This window comes from Equus caballus, chromosome 21, assembly GCF_041296265.1.
Source record: "Equus caballus isolate H_3958 breed thoroughbred chromosome 21, TB-T2T, whole genome shotgun sequence".
NCBI classification, from domain to species: Eukaryota; Metazoa; Chordata; class Mammalia; order Perissodactyla; family Equidae; genus Equus; species Equus caballus.
In genome coordinates this window covers 72542010-72563081 of record NC_091704.1, presented here as the reverse complement: position 1 = coordinate 72563081, position 21072 = coordinate 72542010, and the positions used below count along the sequence as shown (strand labels likewise).

Sequence of the window (21072 nt, the reverse complement as noted above, 5' to 3'; positions counted from 1 at the left end):
ATACGTGGGATGCCTCCCATGGCTTTTTGCCAAGCAGTGCCATGTCTGCACCCGGGATCCGAACCGGTGAACCCTCGGCCACCGAGAAGAGGAACGGGCGAACTTCTTAACCGCTGCGCCACCGGGCCGGCCCCGCTTTTCCAGTTTTTATTGCCCCCTCCAGGTTCGTCTGTCTCTTGTTCTGGTTAAGCCGCAGACGCGCACCATGCATATTAAGCCCACGCATCCCTTTCGTTAATTGACGAAGGTGTATGGAGATGATGGACAGCGCAACCAGGGAAGCCCGTTGGCCACTCACCACCCTCCGGGGCTCGGCAACGCCTGGGTCACCTGTTAACGCTCGCGAGAGAAGGATGTGAGTCAGGGTGCCTGTTCATTAGTTTACTGTGAGAATTATGACTCCCCAGTGCTCAGAGTCAGCACAGTCTTTTCCTTTGGTCAAAACCATTGAGGGGAAAATGCCGTCTACAACAGGATGGAAACACCCCGGATTCTCAGTAACGCATTCAACCGGTGATATGCCAGAACTCCACAGAGAAAATATAAAACATTATCCAAAGAAACGAAAGAGGATTCAGATAAATTGAAGGATAGGCCCTATTCATGGATTGGAGGACTCAATATTATTATTATAAAGATGTCAGATCAAGCTACAGAATTAATGATATTACCATGAAAACTGAGCAGCTTCTCGGTGGAAATTGACAAGTGAATTGAGAATGCAGAGTAAGCCCGTCGGGGGAGCCGGGGAGCAGGAGTTAGGGTTACTAGGGGACTTAGGGTTCCAGAGACAAGGCTTCCTGTGAAACTAGCAGTTACAACGTGGTGGGATCACTGCAAGGGTGGACCGCAGACCCAGGAGACAACTGGATTCAGGGCAGACGCACACGCATAGATGTGGAGTGTGTGGTTCAGCTGGCCCTGCTGGACTGGGGGCTGTGGGGGTCTTTCAGGAAATGCCGCAGGGCAGAACAGATCCACATGGGAGGAAATGAAGCTTGACTCTTACCTTATGCCATGCACAGTAACTATGAGGTGGACGGTAGAAGTTTCTAGATGATAACAGGGCAGAGTTAGGAGAACTATGAGGAAAGATTTCTTCGACAGGACAAAAACCTCATCCACATGGAAGGACTGAAGAATCAGACTGTGTTAGACCCACTAAGAGAGCAGAGAGGCCAGCCAGGGAGGGAGGATGTTCGCAACGGGTACACCCAATAAAGCGCTCATGTCCAGAACAGAGAAGGAACACTGACAGATTGGCAAAAAGCTCACTGGAAATTTGTGAAAAATCACAAATAGGCCACAGATGCACACACACGACATGTATGTGCACACTCACTTGCATTTAAATACCAATAAATATCTGAGAAGATGCTCAATTTTATTAGTCTTCATGATGTGCAAATTAAAACCATAGTAAGAAACCACGACACATCCCCACAGCGGCTCAATTGAAAAAAGCTGAAAATGCCAAATGTTGGCCAGAACGAGAAGCAACTGGAAATTTTCTACACAGCCACAGCAGGTGTGTGTATTCGCACACAACTTTGGAAAACTGATGTTATCTTCTAAAGCTGAATCTCTGCGACCCCGTGACCCAGAAATTCCACTCCTGGGTGTGTACGCACAGAAGTGCACTCAGAGACACAGTGGCAGCCTTTGTAATGGGCTCAGATGGGAGACGCCCAGACAGCTATGAGCAGTAGAGTGGGCTGATCAGTCGTGGGACATTCACAATGAAATACCATCAACAAGAGGAGTGGAAGGCCGCCACACACGCAATGTGAGTGTCACCGTTGTGATGCTGAGCAGAGGAGACAGACACCAGAGAGCACAGCGCTGCATTCAGGTGCAGAACCAGCCTGCACCACCACCACCTCTGGGGAGGAGGTGGGGAAGGGGCTCTGAGATGCTGTGGTGTCCTGGTTCCTGACTGGGTGGTGTTCACATGGGGAAATCGTCAGGCTGTGTGTGTAGGACTTGGGCACTTTTCAGCCTACACATTATGCCTGAATCACGAAAGTTTATTAAGAAAGCATTGCTATAGGAAGTGCACTGTGATCGTAAAGTTGCCAGGTAAGACGGGAGCCGCCAGGTGAGGCAAGAGCTGCCTGCCCGGTGAGATGAGAACCATCAGGTGAGACAAGAACCACCAGCTGAGGTGAGAACCACCAGGTGAGGCGGAGCCGGTGGGTCTTGGGCTGGAAGGAAGGCCTGATACGTTCACTTGCACTGCGAGCTGGTCTCTGCCCGTTGGCCCCACGTGCACATCCAGAGACCCTGGCCCTGGACAACACTGACCAAGGGCAACACCCCTGCTGACCTGTGTCCACTCCTCTCGGTGAAGACATGTCGCCTTGGGCTGTGGGCACACAGGTGATGAGAGTCTGCCCTTGGAGCTGTGGTGGCCTTGGGCTGTGGACACACAGGTGATGAGAGTCTGCCCTTGGAGCTGTGGTCGCCTTGGGCTGTGGGCACACAGGTGATGAGAGTCTGCCCTTGGAGCTGTGGTGGCATCCCTGCTCTACCTTCCTGAGGCTGCATCTTGTTTGACCCTCAGGGATCCCAAGGGGCCTTAGCCACAGAGTTACGGGCAACAATGAGGGTGGATCTCACCCACTCTGGGCCAGTTTACTGGTTACCTTCTTGAAAGATAACCCTGTTTCCAAAGTCTTGATTCTTCAGGAATTTCCCTCTACTAAGTTATTGTAATGATCCGTTTGGGAAATGATGGGAACTAGAAAGGTTTCAAGGAGAAGCCTTCGGTTCTGGAGAAGTGGCTGACCACCTGGCGGGTTCGTCAAGTGTTCTCAGGCTGGGCTCCCTGCGGGTCGTGAGTAGCACTCTTCAGTAGAGGAGGTCGCGGGGAGGGGTGCAGGGCCTCCTCATTCATCAACACACTGAGGACGGTTTTTACCGACAGTAACCACAGTTGTGTTCCACTGAAGCTGGTCTCTGTAGCCCGTGGGTGTGGCTCTGTGCCCCAGACTCAGCTTTCCAGTGTGGACCTGGTGCCATGAGCATCGGCCTTGGCATTTGGGACCCGAACAGGTGGGAGGAAGAGGACCAGAGAGAGGGCTGTGGACTGGTGAGTCCTTGCAGCATCCTGGAGGGTCACTGGCCAGGCCAGAGGTGCTTGGGAGAAGGAAGTCATTGGCCAGGCTCTCGCCTCACTGGGGACTCTCGTCTCACCTGCTGGCTCCCACCTCACCTCAGAGGGGTGCCTTCCCAGTGAACTGTGATTCAAGTATAACGCGGGGGCTGACACACAACTTGACGAATTCTCCGAGTCGCGGAGGGTCGTCAGTTTGGAGATGTTTGGAGAAGAAGTATCTTGGCCCCAGAAGGCGTTTGGTGTCTGAGCCGCCTGCTCTGCCCGAGGGCTCTGCCTGCCGGGTGGGTGGGAGGTCAGGCACCAGCAGCATGCCCGGCTCTGCACCTCGTGCGTTGGACACCTGGTGTTCCAGGCTGCGTGGACATCCTCCCAGGAGGGAGTGTCTCGAGGCCACACTCCTGTCCTTCCACAGACCTTCTCTCCTTGGCTGTGGCTTGCTTTTGACAGATGGATGAGACACTTTGTGGTTATTGATCACTGGAATAAAATGTGAAAATTCACTTAGAGCTGAAATGACTTTTGCAATGTTTCAGACGGATGTGATGCACCAAAACATCTACGACTACATCCACGTGGATGACCGTCAGGACTTCTGCCGGCAGCTGCACTGGGCCATGGACCCTCCCCAGGTGGTGTGTGGGCAGCCGCTGCGCTCGGAGACAGGTGGGTCCAACTGAGGCGTGGCACTTTGTGTGACTGCATGGTGCTTTCTCTTCCTCCCTTCCTTTCACACTGAGTGCAGTGACGACCCGTCCTCATGGACCTCCTCCCACACGCCCCCACCGTCTCCAGTGCGCCCCTACGCGCCTCCCTGGCTGCTTCTCTGCTCAGTGAGGCGTGAGACCACCTCGCCAAGAAGCAGCAATACTTGTCTCTTGGTTTGCAAACTGCCCCCCAAGACGCACATCTTCCAGGAAATTCCTTTGGCTATGTTAGATTTATGTGAAAAAAGCCCCAAAAGATTGTTGTCTGTTCAGAGACGTTGCCCGTTCTGGGCAAGACTGCCTGCAAAGCACCCCCAGACACGCTCCACAGGCGCAGCTCCATGGGGAATGGGAGTGCGAGGGGACAGGACATCGGGCTGTGAGGGGATGGGGTGCTGTCCACGGGCATCCCTTGCAGGAAGAGTCGATCCTCTCACATGTCTCCCCAGAAGTTGTAAACAAGTCAAAAAAGTTTACAGCATAGCCTCACACAACAGCACGACTTACCCCTAAAGTTGAGTGAAAAAAGAAACCCCTGGTGCCGACACAGCAGCGTTTTATAAAACTCAAACCAGCAACACTAAACAACTGATCTATCATGATACATGAACTCTCCTAAAAGGACGTTTTTAAGGGCAAAGGACAGTGAAGACAAATGGTCTCTGCGGGGGTGGAAGAGAGGCGGGGGGCAGGGAGAAACACCAGCTGTGTGCCCGTGGGCATGCGGCACAGGCGTGTGTTGTGTGTGTGTGATGTGCTCACCGCTTGCTGTTACACGTACGACACACTTATCAGAGTGTCTTTACGGTTTCTCTCCGTCTCGCCTCCCGGCCACATGGCTGCCTGTGCCCACCTGGGCAGGAGAGGACGCCGTCCTGGGAAGGCTGCTCAGGGCCCAGGAGGGGGGTGCGGGTTCGCCCACGGAGTACTCGGCCTTCCTGACCCGCTGCTTCGTCTGCCGCGTGCGCTGCCTGCTGGACAGCACCTCGGGCTTCCTGGTGAGTGAGTGGGTCGGGCGGGGGATCCCTGACGTCTGGGATGTGTTCCTGCACTCCGCCTGGTGCAGAAGGAATACAGGGACCAGGGAGGGCTAGGAGGCGCTCACCTCGTCCTTGTACAGCAGGGCTGAGCGGGACGAGAGGACAGCGGAATGTGAGGTCTGGGATGGACAGATGACAGGACAAGACGACATAGTTAAAATCTGCAGTAGTTTATACTGTGGTGGGTTATTCACATTCAGTTGTACTTTTAGAACCTATTCCTGGTGCACCCCACATCCTGCACATGGAGCCCACCCAGAACTGAGGATCAGGAGAGCCTCAGATCTGAGAATATGTCTCTGCCAGGCGTTTTGGTTTTAATCTCTTCTCTTGCAAATAGATAGCTGGGGTTTCCAGTCTCTTGTTTGGCCATTTCCTCTCCCAGCGCCTCACTGAAAGGGAGGAGGGGAAGGAGGAGCCATCCTCCTCAGTACAACAAAACAGAGCCCCCAGCCCACCTCAGCCCTCCGCCCACCTTGCAGACCCCAATGCCTGTATCCTTCTCCAGAACCTCTGCCACCCCCCTCCCCAGCCTGTTCGCAGAGTCTCCTGGGTTACAGCTCTCCCAGCAGCCCCTATGCCCCCATCCTTGTGGCAGTAATGCAACACCTGACCCTCTGGCCCCAGGACTCTTGGGCCTTTGGGCTCAGCTTCTGGTCCATCATGGATGTGTGTAGAGGTGCCCCACTCCCACGACCACCACACGCTCCTCCCCAGCCCCACCTAGGCTGTGGGTCCCTGGCGGTCTGTCTCATCCACCTTGACTTTGGGGCCTTCTGGGGGGTCCATCTTCCCACCTGGGCTGTGGGTCCCCTGGAGGGACGAACCCCTGATGTTTGGTGTTTGGCAGGAAATTGTAAAACAAAGCACTGAGTAGAGGAAACAAACAAAAGAAATTAGTTTGAAAAGTGTCCGTCTTATTTCACTGCACACACATGAAAGGGCTCTGGCACCCAAGATGAGTGTGCTGAGAACAGGCCAGTGTGTAATGCAACATTTGCACAACTCCTGGGCTCTTCCCAGCTCTACCCCGTGGCTGTGTGAAAGCCACCCTGTCCCCACAGTCTGCACAAGATGCACGACAGCCCAGTGTTAGAATTTCAGGGTCTTGGAGGTCTAGTTGGCATTAGGTTAGTAGCTTGAAATCAGCTATGGTGGGAATGTTTACACCAAAGAAATTGGTAAACACTGGAAGTGAGGGCTTTTGTCTCTGGAGAGTTGGATCTTAAACATATCCCAGTACACCACTGCTTTGAATCCACCACACCAAGCTGGTGACTGGGTGCTTTGTGAGTGTTTCTTCGTTCAATAAATCCAGAGACAAATGGAGAGATGGACAGATGGATGGGTAGGTGGATGGAAGGATAGATGGATGGACAGATGGATGGAGGGATGGATGGATGGATAGTGGATGGAGGGATGGATGGAGGGATGGATGGGAGGAGGGAGGGATGGAGGGAGGGATGGAGGGATGGGAGGATGGATGGATAGATGGATGGATGGGAGGATGGAGGGATGGATGGAGGGATGGATGGAGGGATGGAGAGATGGATGGATGGGAGGATAGATCGATCGATGGATGGAGGGATGGATGGGAGGATGGATGGATGGATGGATGGAGGGATGGAGGGATGGATGGAGGGATGGAGAGATGGATGGATGGGAGGATAGATCGATAGATGGATGGAGGGATGGATGGATGGAGGGATGGATGGAGGGATGGAGAGATGGATGGAGGGATGGATGGGAGGATGGATGGATGGAGGGATGGATGGATAGATGGAGGGCAGGATGGATGGAGGGATGGATGGATGGATGGATAGATGGACAGCAGGATAAATGGATGGATGGAGGGGTGGATGGTTAGGAGGATAGATGGATGGGAGCATGAATGGACAGATGGATGGATGGGATTAGGATATGGAGAGAGTGGGGTCACGTTGTGGAGTCATTCTTCCTTGAAGACACTTAGTAACTAACTCAGTTAGGATTAGCTTTTCCATTGCAGAGAGATCTTTTATTTTCTTTTATCACAAACTCCTAAGTTGCTTGCTGGCTTTTTAACTCTTGCTAGATATTCTAAACAAAATCAGGTTGTGTGTTAAGTCTTATGATCATGAATGAAGGGATGATGACTTGGAAATGGAGGGTTAAAGCTGGAACCATCCTCAGAGATTATCTACTCCAGCAAATCCTCCCCGGGGGCTGGCTGATGGCTCTGCCACAGGTCAGTGACAGCCCTGGTTGACGTACATTCACGCCTACTGTGTAAGGGTCAGCTCACGCACCCACACACCCGTGAACGCCCACATGAGAACATGCTTGTCAGTTAAACAATATTACACAGACTCCAGAGGAGCCCGTGAATGATTCTGAAGGCCTGGGAGAGTACATGTCCCAAGGAGGCGAAGTATGGAAGAAGTGTTCGTTCGTGTCTCCTTAGAGACTCAGGATAAGACTCTGCTTCTATCCCTGAGAATTCGAGTTTCCTGTCCTTTGACAGTGTTGCTAATTTGCTCTGTGAACCTGCTTTCATTTCTGTCTTTAAAACACCAGACGATGCAGTTTCAAGGAAAACTGCAATTCCTGTTTGGACAGAAAAGGAAGGCACCCTCGGGGACCGTCCTGCCCCCACGACTCTCCCTCTTCTGCATCGTGGTACCTGTGCTCCTGCCTTCCGTGGCAGAGATGAAAATGAAGAGTGCATTTTTGAGGGCGAAGCACAGGGTGGACATCTCAGCAACAATGGACACAAAGTGAGTAAGGGCCCCCTGGGCAGCTGCACTCACCACGGGTTCTTGAAACAGAGCGTCTCGACACTGAGCATTTCTGTCTATTCCACAAGCAATAAAATGAGAATCTTGGTGTTGTAAAGCTGGTACATTATGTAGGAAACAACTATTAGAAGGAAGAAATGCTTCTAAACTAATATTTGTGAAGTGTGGCACCAAACACCGCCTGCAGCGCTTGTTCCTAACTCTTCCAGTTACGGTCTCAAAATGAGCACCCTGAGCCCATGTCCACTGTGGGGGATGCGAGTCCAGGGGCCGCAGCCTCTTCTCTTTGCTGTCCCACCCTCACACACAGCACTCACCACTGGGACAAAGGCCAGAGACAGATGTCCCCAGATGGCGGAGACCCAGCACGGCTGCCCCACTGCCCATGCAGAGTACCCTCAGCTTTTCGGTAGTGGGTCACCTTGCACTGAGTTTCCTGGGTGACTCACGTCTGTGGTTTCTTGGCATGGTCAGATCTGTGTTGCACAAATCAGTCTCTTGGGAACGATTTAAGATGTTGTGCGTATGTAAACCATGTTTTCCAACTGTGTGGAAAGACACCTTGTGAGTGAGACCCGGGGAGAAGGGAGGTGGGGAGGCCTGAGATGTGACTTTTGTCTCCCCCAGTGGAATGTGCAAGACGCCTTCCCCACATGGGTCACAGGTGCAGGCTGTCAAAAGACCCCTGAGTCCCCAAGCCACTTTTCTGTCCCTTAGTGACTGTCCCCACAGTGGAGCTCAGCCGAGCCAGCAGCTGCAGAGGAGCATCCCCACTGGGCCCTGCCTCCAGCTCATGGGCTCCAGGGGGCCTCAGCCAAGACCCAACAGGGCTTGAAACAGAGAGCTCAGAGCAGCACAGCTTTCCAGCTACACCAGCAGAGTCCCCTCCGAGGGCCAGGGGGCACTCTCCAAGAGGGAGCCTTCTCAGCACTGTCCTTCTCACTCCTTCTGCCCCAAGTGCCTGTCGGGTGTCCCCCCAGCCACCTGTGACCCACAGTGGGCTTCCTTCACTCACAGAGTGCAGTCACATGAGTTTGCATCATGCCTTTTGACGCAGGGCATCTCGGCTCGCCCAGGGAACGCACAGGCCTGGCATCTCCTTTGGGAACACCTGTCCCCCTCTCCTGCCTCCTGCTTGCCAGGAAAGCCTCCACCAGTGCCACCTCCTGGGTTACTGCCTTGTTGGGCCCTTTCAGGAGGCGAGCGCACAACGCACCCCTTTCTGCCCTCCCTGACCTGGGAATGTCTGGGCTTTGGGCTCCCCGTGCCTCCTCCAGGGCGGTGCCATCTGCCTAAACCACCATCAGATGGGATGGGGGTCTGAGCGCAGAGCGGGGGCTGGGCCAAGCCAGCCTGCCCCTTTGTCTGTGACAGCCCCAGCCTCCGGTCCTTGACTGTGGGTTTTAGATCTGGGACTCAACAGGATCCCACGTACTTGCTTCCCCTCCCTCTGCCTGTCCCTTCAGTTCGGTGTAGGTGCTTCTGTGTTCTCACTCACACCATCAGTGGGAACATCACGTCCACCAGGACCCACTTCTTAGCCCTGAGTTCTGTGGAAGGGTCCTGGTTACACACCTGCTGACAGCCTGATGCCCCAAATGGGGGCCTGTCCATAAGGAATATGAGGGCTCTGTGACCTAGTCTAGGGAATTCCTGCGCACCTTGTACACGGTGACACTGGGAGGGGAGGAAGGGCCCCAGTCTTCTCTCTGCAGTCCCCAGAGCCACCTGCAGGCCCCTCCTGTCTGGTGGGTGTGAGTGTCCATTCCTCTTCAGTGGCCACGATTCACCGTTGATGTCCTCAAGCTGACCATTCAGACAATTAGAAAACCTGACAACAGCCGCTTCTATGCTGTGCTCTGGGTTCTTGAGATGCTTGCTCCTGTTTCTGCTCCTGAGGACATGGTTGCCTCAGGTCTGCAGGTGGAGCCGCTGCCTTGGTGGCATAGGCACCCCCCGCCCCCCGACAGTCTCGCCGTGTGCAGGGAGGGAGGCCCAGGCCGTCCTCTGGGTGCCCTGACCAGGCTAGCGTGCTAGGACAGCAGTTTTCTGGAGCATTTTAAAATTAAATATACATGCCTCATTTTTAAAAATATAAAATGTCATAAAATATAAGGGAGGGAAAGCAGAATACTCAAGGGAGAAAACTATAAAAACAAGAGAGATAGCAAGTGATCAATGTGAAGGTGTGCAGAGCGAGGAGGTCATTGCGCGGGGCCAGCCCACTCCTGCAGAGTTCACTGTGACGTCAGCTGCCTGCCGGGCGAGCCCTCCGCACCTGGGTCTCGCCACCGGGACTCACGCCCTCATCCCCTGAAACACTCTCCATCTGCATTTACTGTCGCAGAGTTTTCTGTATTTTTAAGCTGTTTTGGCTTAATAATTGTAATTGAAACTCACAGGAGGAGATTTCTCTTTTCTGTATTGTTTCCAGCTCTACAAACAAGGTAGAGGAACACGCTCCCCTCCCATCTCTTTTCTGAGGGGTCCTGCTGCCCCCTGGTGCCCGTTCGGGGAAGTGCAGGCTGGCTGCACAGGTGCTCAGGCGTGGGGGCAGCAGGTGTGGGCTCCGGGTCACCCTACTCCTCTGTAGGCAGATCTGCCCACCTGGGATGGCTCGCGAGGACCAGTGCAGCAAGGGATGTGAAGCTGGCACGTGTAATGAGAGCTCAGTCAGTGCAGACATACTGTCCAGAGTGGTACTGAAACTCAGAGGGGAAGACAAAGCCCCAGCGGAGAATGCTGGCTCCCACCCAACATTTTGAGAAAGGAGCAAATCACTTCTCTCAGCTTCCTAGTTTTTTTTGGAATTACCTCCTGCTCTGAGCCGGATTCATAAGCCAACTTTGAGCACATACGTGGCCTTCACCTCTGAGCTTGGAGATGGCGTAAGAGGCAAACCCAGAGAAGATGCCCTGAGAGGCTGCTCTAGAAGGCCCACGGTCATCCCCCAGACACGTCCTCCACAACTTTTCCTGAAGGGATGTGGGGACGTGTCTTTCACTTCTAACTGTTCACAGAATATGTATGTGTGAACCTTCCTACTCGCTAAAATTTATGTGTGTTCTAACATCAACACCCAGGGGCTGTTGCAGCCAATCCTAGACATGCACGTCGTGGCAAAAATTTGAGCCACTCGATGGATGCTCATGTTCCCAGCTGAGGGCGACGCACCATCCTCTTGTCTCAGTTCTGTTTCTGTTCTTGCCACGCTTCTCTCATCTCTAGTCTCCCGTCTCTGTTCTTGACTCTAATCTCTCCTCTCTGTTCTCAGTCTCTGTTCTCTTATCTCTATTCTCTTGTCTCTGTTCTCATCTCTGTTTCATCTCTGTTCTCATCTCTAGTCGCTCCTCTCTGTTCTTTCGTCTCTGTTCTCTCATCTCTAATCTCTTATCCCCATTCTCTCCTCTGTTCTCATCTCTAATCTCTCGTCTCTGTTCTCATCTCTAATCTCTCATCTCTGTTCTCATCTCTAATCTCTCATCTCTGTTCTCTTCTCTGTTCTCTTGTCTCTATTCTCAGTCTCTGTTCTCCTCTCTAATCTCTCATCTCTGTCCTCTCCTCTCTGTTCTCATCTCTCGTCTCTGTTCTCTTGTCTCTGTTCTCTCCTCTGTTCTCCTGTCTCTATTCTCAGTCTCTGTTCTCATTTCTAGTCTCTCATCTCTGTTCTCTTGTCTCTGTTCTCTCATCTCTAATCTCTTATCCCCATTCTCTCCTCTGTTCTCATCTCTAATCTCTCGTCTCTGTTCTCTCATCTCTAATCTCTTATCCCCATTCTCTCCTCTGTTCTCATCTCTAATCTCTCGTCTGTTCTCATCTCTAGTCTCTCATCTCTGTTCTCATCTCTAATCTCTCGTCTCTGTTCTCTCCTCTCTGTTCTCATCTCTAGTCTCTCCTCTCTGTTCTCATCTCTAATCTCTCATCTGTGTTCTCCTCTCTGTTCTCATCTCTAATCTGTCATCTCTGTTCTCGTCTCTCATCTCTCACCTCTGTTCTCTTCTCTGTTCTCTTGTCTCTATTCTCAGTCTCTGTTCTCCTCTCTAATCTCTCGTCTCTGTTCTCTCCCCTCTTGTCTCAGCCCCTTTTGTCTCAGCTCTCCTCCAGATGTGACTGGAGGATGGAGCGGTAGGGCAGTGAGTGCAGGAAGCCCTGGCTCTGAGGCCAGCTGGACGAGCTTTGAATCCCACTACTGCACCCGCCAATGGCTGGCCTCAGGCAAGTCATTTAACCCTTCTGAGCCTCTGTTTTTCTTTCGAAAAATATGATAGAATCGACCAGGATGAGTTGCCTTAGGATTTAAGATTATAAGGTCTGTGAGATGTGTATTTGGGTGGGGGGGGGCGGTGTGCATACGCTCCCCTGGGGCAAGGGTTCATATTCACTGAGTGTTCACGGTGACTTTGCAGAACATAACTACTGCAAATCACAAGAATCAACTATATTTTCATTCTGGCCATCCAGAAAAAAACAAAAGCACTGAAATCATCCCTTGTGTACATCTACTTCTGAAGCAAATACACTAGCCCTTTATTGGCTTGAGAAGTTACATGAATTAGAATTTTCAGCAAATCTGTAACTGAGAAAAGGCTTTACAATCTACAAAAAATTAAAACTGTGAGTTATTGTTGTCTTCTGCTCTCATCATCAGTAGTACCTGCCACGTTGTTTATTTGTACCATCAACACACATTTAATCTACACTCTATCTTGCTGTTATCTATTCTTCACAGGGCAAAAACTACCACCAGTCTGTGTGAATCAGAATTGCACGGAAAACCCAGTTACTTAGCAGGTACTTTTTAAAATTCACTGTCTCATCTTTTTCAAATGGGTAGATGTGTCTCTGTCCCTTGGAGGGCTCTCCGTGCCCCTGGAAACCGTGGCGTATTCCACGGAAATGCCCTTTTGGAGGGCGTTGGCGTTTGTTGGCTGACTGCCTGTTCCTGTGGGCCCTGGTCTGTGCATTTCTGAGGAACTCGATGAGTCACATTGCCTGAGAACAGGACGCTGTTCAGTTCACGCAATGACAGCTTTTCGTTTCTCTAAATCCTGACAGGAAGGAGCAATGGGGAAAACAGCATTTCGGTGTTCAGGACACAGACCGATGCTGGCCACTGGGCCCGGGTTCCAGCCAGGGCCTCATGCCTGTGCCTCAGGGGTGGCTCTGACCTCATCTTTGACCCTGAGGGAGCCGCAGGGTAAGTGGCACCTCACAGCCCAGTGTTGAGAAAGAAAAGAGTGACTGGTGGCCAGTCTGGTGGCCTGGACCATGACAGCTAAACCTCCCTCTTAGTGACACCTGCAGACACATGCCGAGCATGCCCAAACACGCTTCTCACCCTAGAAGTAGTCACTACATGTCTGGGAACTGGCCTGGGGCAGCGGGGGCTTCAGCCAGGGCTCTCAGGACCTCTGGGCTCACCCTTCACCTGTGGCCTGGACCCTCAGTGACCTTCCTGTCCTCCACACTCACCTTTGCTCGGAAACCCCCTCCACCTCACACCCTCCCCTCCCACAGGGCCCCTGCCTGCCCCACCTGGGCTCTGCCGGCTCCCTGACCAGTGGGCCTCCTGTCAGAGGACTGGCCTGGCCACGTAGGTGCTGGGCTCTGTCCTGCCCTCCCAGTCACTGTCTCCTCCATCACCACAGGTGCCAGCCCTGATGCCGCACAGTGTCCTGAGCACAGTGGCAGCATGGCCATTGACAGGGCTTAGCGCACAGAGATGGCCAAAGGCTGTGTCTGCTGTAGTTTGACAGGGCTGTTTGCACCCAGGACCCCCGCCCCCCCAGTGTTAATAGCAGTGTGTCTGATCCTTGACATGTGGCCTGTGCCTCTCAGAGATACCTCCCTGGGAAAGGGTGGATGGCACACACATTCTGCGCCCCACTCGCCCCTGAGCCCTTGGAGCCCTGCCCGGTGTGGGGAGGCTGCGGGAGGGTCATTACAGGAAGGGCGGATGCTGGCACCGGCATCCTAGGGCTGCTGGGCAGGTGAGAGCGGCGGCCATGTGCCATGGGGCATGGCACATGGCAGGCCTCACAGGTACAGCTGTTTCACCCCTAGAGGCCCCAGCCAAGGAGGTCAGCCAATCGCCATCCTGCTCTGACGGGCCACCTCCTCTCCGCAGGGACAGGGGAGCAGAGGAGCTCGGGAGGGTGTCCAGTGGCTCCTCCAGCACGAGGGGGCAGAAGGAAATACATAGTTACAACTGCCACTTGGAGACCTCCGCACCCGGGAAGCACCTGAATTGGACAACAGGGAAACACGGTCAGGATGGCACCCAGCTGAAGCTGGAACCCAGCAAGCGTGATCTGTTCTCCGTGCGTGCTGTGCCTCACGGTTCCTGCATGCCCTACCTGGGCGTCCAGGGCACCCTCCATGCCAGTGGCGTCACTGCTTTCAGGAATTCACCCAGCTCTCACCCAGCGAACCATTCCCCCAGTGCATACGGCAGCCGGACAAGCAGAGCCTTGCGGGACCGCGGTCAGGGCCAGGGGCACCCTCCCACCAGCTGCCCCTTCCCCCAGGGGAGCCTGGAGAATGGGCTCCCTCAGCCCGCAGCACAGCATCTTGCAGTGGGGGGCTATTCTACCGAGGATGCCAAGTTGCGAGGTGTGCCGATGCCCCCAGGAGCCCTGTGCAACACCATGTTGTCACTTGATGTGCCCATCAAGATGGAGAGTGACTCTGGGTCCGAGGATACAGCAGATGGCTACTCTGTGTCCCCAGGCCGCATGTGGCTGGGAGCCAGTGAGGTGGCCAAGAGACAGCTGGTCACTTTCCCTACCAGGATGCACCTGAAGTCAGAGCCAGACCCCAGGCACCACTGCTACACCCCGCATATGGGGCATGGCCTGCTGGGGGCTCACCCCAGACCCGGCAGGGAACTGGCCCCGTTCCACCCCACACAGTGTGCCTGCCTGGAGCACATGCATGGTCTTCCCGAGCCGGAGCCCCCGCCCGGCCTCTGTGCGCGGGGCCCCCTGCCCCCGACTCTGGGCTGTGACTGCAGAGCTCCTGGAGCTGCACCCGTCGTCAAGCGTGAGCCCCTGGACTCGCCCTCATGGGGTCCTCACAGCCAGGGTGGGGTGCCCGGGGTGTTCCCCAAGAGTGGCTTGGCAACACTGATGCCGCCCAAGGCCTCTGAGTGCACTTTCCTGCCATAGAAGGGGCATTTCTAAAAACTGGCGTCTGTCCGCGCTCAGATTTACCCCTCAGCCGGGGCGGGGTGCAGGCCAGAGCCTCTCTTAAGCAACACTCTGCAGAGTTGCACAAGTCCAGTCCCATTACATCTGGAGCAATGCAACAGTGTATTCTGTATTTTGTAAAATATCATGGAAGTTCTTAAATGCAAAGTGGTTTTAAGTCTGTTCAAGTAGGATAGTATTTCTCTTCGAGGAATTAAAATTTTTCTGAAAGCAGCCAAAGTGAGACATGTTGGCCTGGTGGGCAGGACTCCATGCTCCAAGAGGTGGCAGTGAGTGCAGGCTGACCAGCAATCATGTCTGCCGTGTGGTTTCCAGGGGCCCCACACCCACCTCCCAGCTTCCCTGCCTGGCTGTGAAGGGAGATCGACGCCTGCATGGAGTGGATTTCAGAGAGCAGTCACACCCTTGGTATTCCACTGCCCAGACAATAAATTAGGAACATAACTCACTGAGCTACAGGTGACCATGTGCCCATCCATGGAGGGAATCTAGAAAGTTCCAGGCAGGAGAGGTGTCAGCGCCAGGTCCTGCACTCACTACAGTATGCAACATGTGCTCTACGACTCCACAGCGGAGTTTGAGGCCATACTTGGAGTGGAAACTGACAGGATAATATCCTGTTCCTTCTGGAAGTTTCTCTGGTGTTTGTAATGGGCCTCTGAAGATGGTTTATGCTAATCTGTCTCAGCACATCATGTGACTTGGAGTTTACAGAGTCTGGGTTTGGAAGTGCAGTCACACGCTGCATAGCAACGTTTCAGTCAATGAGGGACTGTCTATGACGGTGGTCCAGGAAGATTAGTCCCACGGCGCCTAGGTGTGTAGTAGGCTGGACCGCCTAGGTTTGTGTATGTCACTCTATGATTTTCACACAACGATGAAATCGTATAACCATGCATTTCTCAGAACATCTCTGTGTTGTTAAGTGACCCATGGCGTATAGAAAAGTACAAAACGTGGAGAAAAGAAATAGGAAGCGGACTTGTCTTGCTCTCTTGTTGACTGTCTACAGTTTTTCAAATGAGGATTCCAATCGCCGTCTCAGGAAGAATTATTAGAGACAGGGCAGACAGGTGATGTTTTTAAACAAAGTTGTAAAGGTAACTACCTTCTGGTGTAGGAAATTTAGATACAAGAGCATAAATCATAAAGCAGAGGGGCCGGCCCCATGGCCGAGTGGTAAAGTTCGCGCGCTCCGCTTTGGCGGCCCAGGGTTTCGCCGGTTTGAATCCTGGGTGCAGACCTAGCACCACTGATCAGGCCATGCTGAGGTGGCATCCCACATAGCAGAACCAGAAGGACCCACGATTAAAATATACAACTATGTACTGGGGGGCCTTGGGGAGAAGAAGAAGAAGAAAAAAAAAAGAAGATTGGCAACAGATGTTGGCTCAGGGCTAATCTTTAAAAAGAAAAAGTGGAGGTCGCCCAGAGTCCCCACCCAGAGATGGCACTGCACCTTCCTGGCGACCCCACCCCACTGGTGCATTAGTGCAGGGGGTGCACCAGGCATGGAAATCACCCCAAGCAGAAGGAAGCAGCAGTGGGGAGCTCTTGGGGTCAAGTGCCCCTGTGGCTGGGCCCAGCTGTGCTGGGGGGTAGACTCCTCCTCCTCAGGGACAAGGGCATGTGCCCTCTAAGTTCACCTCCACCTGGGAGTCTCAGTATTGCATGCATGTAACATGTAACTGGGAAAACAAGGGACTGAAAGGAAGGAGCTCTGAGACGTCACTGCATATTTGCACACCATAGCCAGATCCCAGTGTAACCAAAGAGGAGCTGCCAGCGTGAGCCTCACGTGAGGTTAGCACACAGCTGTCCCTGCCCACAAGGGCCACCTGGCTGCCTGCTCCCCGACACTCAGTGCAGCCCTCTGCACTCACTCTTCTGGGACCATGGGCACCATATTGGCCATAGTTGGTGGGCGGGCAAGTCACGCTTTGTTGATGTGGACTTCAGCATCTGGACATCAGCTCTGCTTGGAGATGCCCATCATGCTCAGGGCCCAGGTCCTGGAGCCCCGGTCCCTCCTCTGCTGGGTCAGCATCAAAACTTCCCTGAATGAGCACTTTCGTGATTTTTACACCCATGCCCCTCCTGAGAAGTTGTATGGGGAGGATGCTGATAGATGTAGAAGGTGCAGATGTGGTAATTTCTGCTTTAGAATGTCATTATCAGTACTAATTACAAGCTTATGTGTTCCTGTGGTCTGTAGCTTTTGCCTATATAGCCGAAAAGATTAAAATCAAGTATAATGTGGGAATGGGATGGAAGGGAGGCGATAAATACAAATTATATTTTATATTTTTGCAGTTTCTTCTGGAAGAAAAAAGTTTTCAATATCTAGACAGATGTTGAAATTTTTTAAATGGATACTCTATAATGTAGCTTTTTGTACTGTTTTCTCAGTGCCTTTAGAAAGAGCTTTCAAATATATTTCTGATACTGTGGTTTGTATTAAATTTGCAATATTGGTGTAAAATAAATCACATGTTGATAGTATTTACCATAAATGGAAACATCTACTTGATTTTCCAAATGAAGTCACTTTATTTCCTTTGAAGTGTGTGTTGGTTAATTTACATTCTGAGACAGTCCTCCACCACTAGATGCCAGGCAGTAATAAAGAGAAAATAGACATGCTGGAGCCGGAAGTCACAGGAGGAGGGAGACCCACCCAGCCACGTCCTTGCTGTGGGCCCTGCAGCACTTTCTCCTCTGCCCACCAGCCCCTCTCCCGCCATCACTCAGGGTTGGGGGACCCTCCCAGGTGCCTTCAGGACACCCCAGGCTCGGCCTGTCCTGTAGGGAGCAGATGTCTGGTTCCCGTGTGTGTGGGGGACCCTGAGGGGTCAGCCCCACCCAGCCCAGGACTTGGTGGCAGGTGTGTGGGAAGGGGCAGGGGGTCATCAGGGCCCACACAGAGACCCCTCCCAGGCCCAGGAAGTGGTGTTTTCCTTTCCTTTGGTCAGAGAACACTCCCCAAATTGAAGACACGTCAGTGCCCTGAGCAGAGCTCGGATCTGCCCCTGCTGAGAAGGTCCAGCCCTGACCAGGCTCCTCTGCATCCTCAGACTCCAGTGTCCTTCTCAGGGGAGGCCAGGCCAGCCTACCCCCATCTGCTGGGTCTAATCCAGCCGCTCCAGCCCTCGTGGCCGCCTGCCTAGCCTGCCTTCCCCCATGCCCTGCCCCGCACCCCACGCCCCCTACTCCCCCCCATGCCCTCCCCATCTTATCCTTGCTCTTTAGTCTTTAGACTCATGGGTGTTGAGACCTGTACATGGAGATCCCTCGTTTTCACTCCCTCAGATGACTCTACCACCACTTATCTGCTCTGCGGACAGACATGTGGGTCAATTCCAGACTTCCTCTACCCGCCCAGCAGCTGCCCACCCGCCTGTGTGCTTCTGCAGGACGGAGGACAGTCCTGAGAATGCTGACAACAATACACCTTTGCTCACTAGCTGCTGCCTAAGTATCCTCCACAGGGGTCCTGCCACTGTGCATGTGTCTCAGTACGTTTGGGCTGCTATAACGAAAGTGCTGCACGCTGGGCAGCTTAGCAACAACAGACATTCATTTCTCAAATTTCTGGCGGCTGGAAGTCTGACATCAGGGTGCTGGCATGGTTGGGTGAAGCTCCACTTCTGGGTCACAGACGTCTCGCTGTGTCCTCACTGGTGGATGGGTGAGGCAGCTCTGTGGGGTCTCTCCCCGTGTGTGCATGGGGGAAGGGGTGCAGACAAGTGACCACAGACCACCTAAGTTCTGCAGCCTAGCGAAGGGGACAGGTGCTGTGTAAATAGATTAGCCAGGCGGGGGTAGCCCACGTGGTGATTTGTGAGCAAAGCTGCGCTGGGAGGCAGCATCTGAGCCAAGACCTGACGTCAAGGTTGTGGGCCCAGCAGCCAAGGCTTCGAGTGGGGATGACCCTGGGCTGTGGTTTGAAGGTTGAGTGGGCTGCAGGCAGGAGGGCCCCCAAGACCCCCCTAAGGACTCCAGTCAGCCACCAGCAGACACCCCCAGCCTGGTTTCTTCCCTAAGTGTGCAGCTCCAGCCTTTCCTGTGCCTCCTGCACTTGCTTGTCCTTTCCTGAACTTTTTATTGCAGTTCTTTTTATATGCAGGATAGCAGCATTTCGTCAGTTATGCATTTTCTCTCGGTTTGTGGCTTGTCTTTCATTTAAGGATTTTTTAAAAAATCAGATGAGTTTAAACTTTTAGCATAGCAAATAGTCATTCTTTTTCTTTATGGCTTATGTGTTTTGCATCTTAAGAAAATCTCTCTGACAGTGCCTTTGACATAAAGCTCATTTTGTCTGATATTAATATTGCCACACCAGCTTTCTCGGCCTGACTGGCTGGTGTGCAAACCCCATCCACGCCTAACCATCCTGTTCCTTTATGTTTTAGATGTTTTTCTTATACATAACTTTCACTGTTTTAAAATCCATTTACTGTGTTCTGATAATTGGTGTATTCAAACATTTCTACCTCTTCTTTTGGTTTCTCGTTACATATGATCCTTTGATGTTTCTTCCCTTCCTACTGTCCCTATGGGATTGCTTGTGTTCTCTCTGTTCCTTTCCCCTATTTGCTTGGAAGTTACAATTCTGTTTTATTTCTTCAGTGGTTACCATTAACATGCGCATTTAGCAAAGTCTAAGTTGGAGCTGATCAAGATCTCTATTCTCCCAAGAACAGACAAGGGTCTCTGGACACAGGAGCACGCCGCCTCACCCCCACTTTACTGATGCCGAGGGTGGGGAGGCCTCTCTAGACATGTTCCTGGTTTGCTTCTGCCAAGGGGCGAGTTTCATTAAGAGCCTCTAGGCTGAGGAGGGGTTAGGCCTGCATGAAGTGCAGGCCGCCAGCTATGAATTCTTGGGGGGGCCTTCCCTGACATGGGACCCTGATGGAGGCAGGCAAGCCTCCTGGCCATCCTGGTACCTGGGAGAAGTTGCTTGTATGGGGTTTTGTGGTTTGTTTTCTCCAGCCCACTGTGCACTGAGGATACAGCCTTTGAGCACCCTGGCTTCCTGGAGGAGTCTGAGTCTGTCCCACCTGGGCGTCAGGACTCCCTCTCCCCACCTGACCCCCTCCAGCAGCGAAAATCTCCACTCATCTCTCTTCCCTCTTTGCTTTGCCACCAGAACATCCCCTGTGCTTGTCTGTGAATTCACTTGTGCATTTAAAAGGGTGCTTGCTATCTTCATCCAATATTCCTAGTTGTTCTGTAGGATGTTGTTCAGTTATTTGGTCTGCCAAAAACAGAAGTCAAGAAAGGTTTTGGGTTTGGGTTTTTTTGATGAGGAAGATTGTCCCTGAGCTAACATCTGTGCCAATCTTCCTCTATGTTGTATGTGGGTCGCCGCCACAACATGGCTTGATGAGCGGTGTGTAGGTTAGCACCAGGGATCCAAAACTGCAAACCCTGGGCTGCTGAAGCTGAATGCCTGAACTTAACTACACCACCAGGCCAGCCCCCAAGAAGGGTTTTTAATGAAGGTTTTATTTTTTCAGTTTTAAGGAGGAAAAAAAAATGTCCATTAACAAAGCATGCTATTGTTAACCATCTTGGTTAACTGAGGAAGGCATTAGGGAGTCCTACATCCACAGAGACATCCATAGCATGAGTCTCCATTTTGTATGTTACACGTTGCTACATTTTGAAGTAACAGTCCTAAAAAGTTCAATAATTTTGACAACTTTTTTCTTCATTACTTTCAAAACACCTTTTCAGTTATAATTTCAAACGTAATTTTAACTTTTGCTTACATTCTTCGTTGCTCAACTTGGCGCCAATCTTAATAAATTACCAGGTGCAGATGCAACAGTAAGGGGTCAGCCATCAGTCAGCGTAGTGGAGCGCCCGGTCAGCTGTGACGGACAGCACAGCTTCCGCGCCCAGCTGGTGGGCAGGCTTGGGTTACAGGCCGAGGCAGTGGCGGAGGGGCCCTGCACACCTCGTCTTCTTGCCCGCCCCGTGCGCCCAGGTGTTGGCGCGTGTCTGTGTGCTCACCTGCGCCCGGCTCCCTGCACTGCTGCCCCTCCTCCCTTCCCTCTGACTCCCACCCGCTGCGCTCCTGCCTCCCTCCTCCCTCCTCCCTTGCGCGGTCCTGGTGGCCGATCCTGGTGGCCCTCAGGAGGCGATAACGTCAGAGACTTGCTGTCAGTCAGTGAGGGCGAGGGGCGCTCCCAGCGCGGGCGGACCTGGGGTCCCCGG

At 52.8% G+C, this 21072-nt stretch overlaps 1 protein-coding gene across 3 annotated transcripts in view; it reads left to right on the top strand.

Moving 5' to 3' along the window:
- The window catches only part of AHRR (aryl hydrocarbon receptor repressor), an 82453-nt gene extending 65043 nt beyond the window's left edge, over positions 1–17410 (top strand). For all 3 annotated transcript variants that reach the window (XM_014734950.3, XM_023625908.2, XM_070246167.1), the window contains 6 exons: positions 3652–3781; positions 4684–4820; positions 7419–7618; positions 12369–12430; positions 12695–12836; positions 13767–17410. In XM_014734950.3, the coding sequence (XP_014590436.1) occupies positions 3652–3781; positions 4684–4820; positions 7419–7618; positions 12369–12430; positions 12695–12836; positions 13767–14805 (1710 nt within the window). In that variant the 3' untranslated portion in view covers positions 14806–17410. The remainder of the gene's footprint in view (positions 1–3651; positions 3782–4683; positions 4821–7418; positions 7619–12368; positions 12431–12694; positions 12837–13766) is intronic.
- The last annotated feature ends 3662 nt before the right edge of the window (positions 17411–21072 follow it).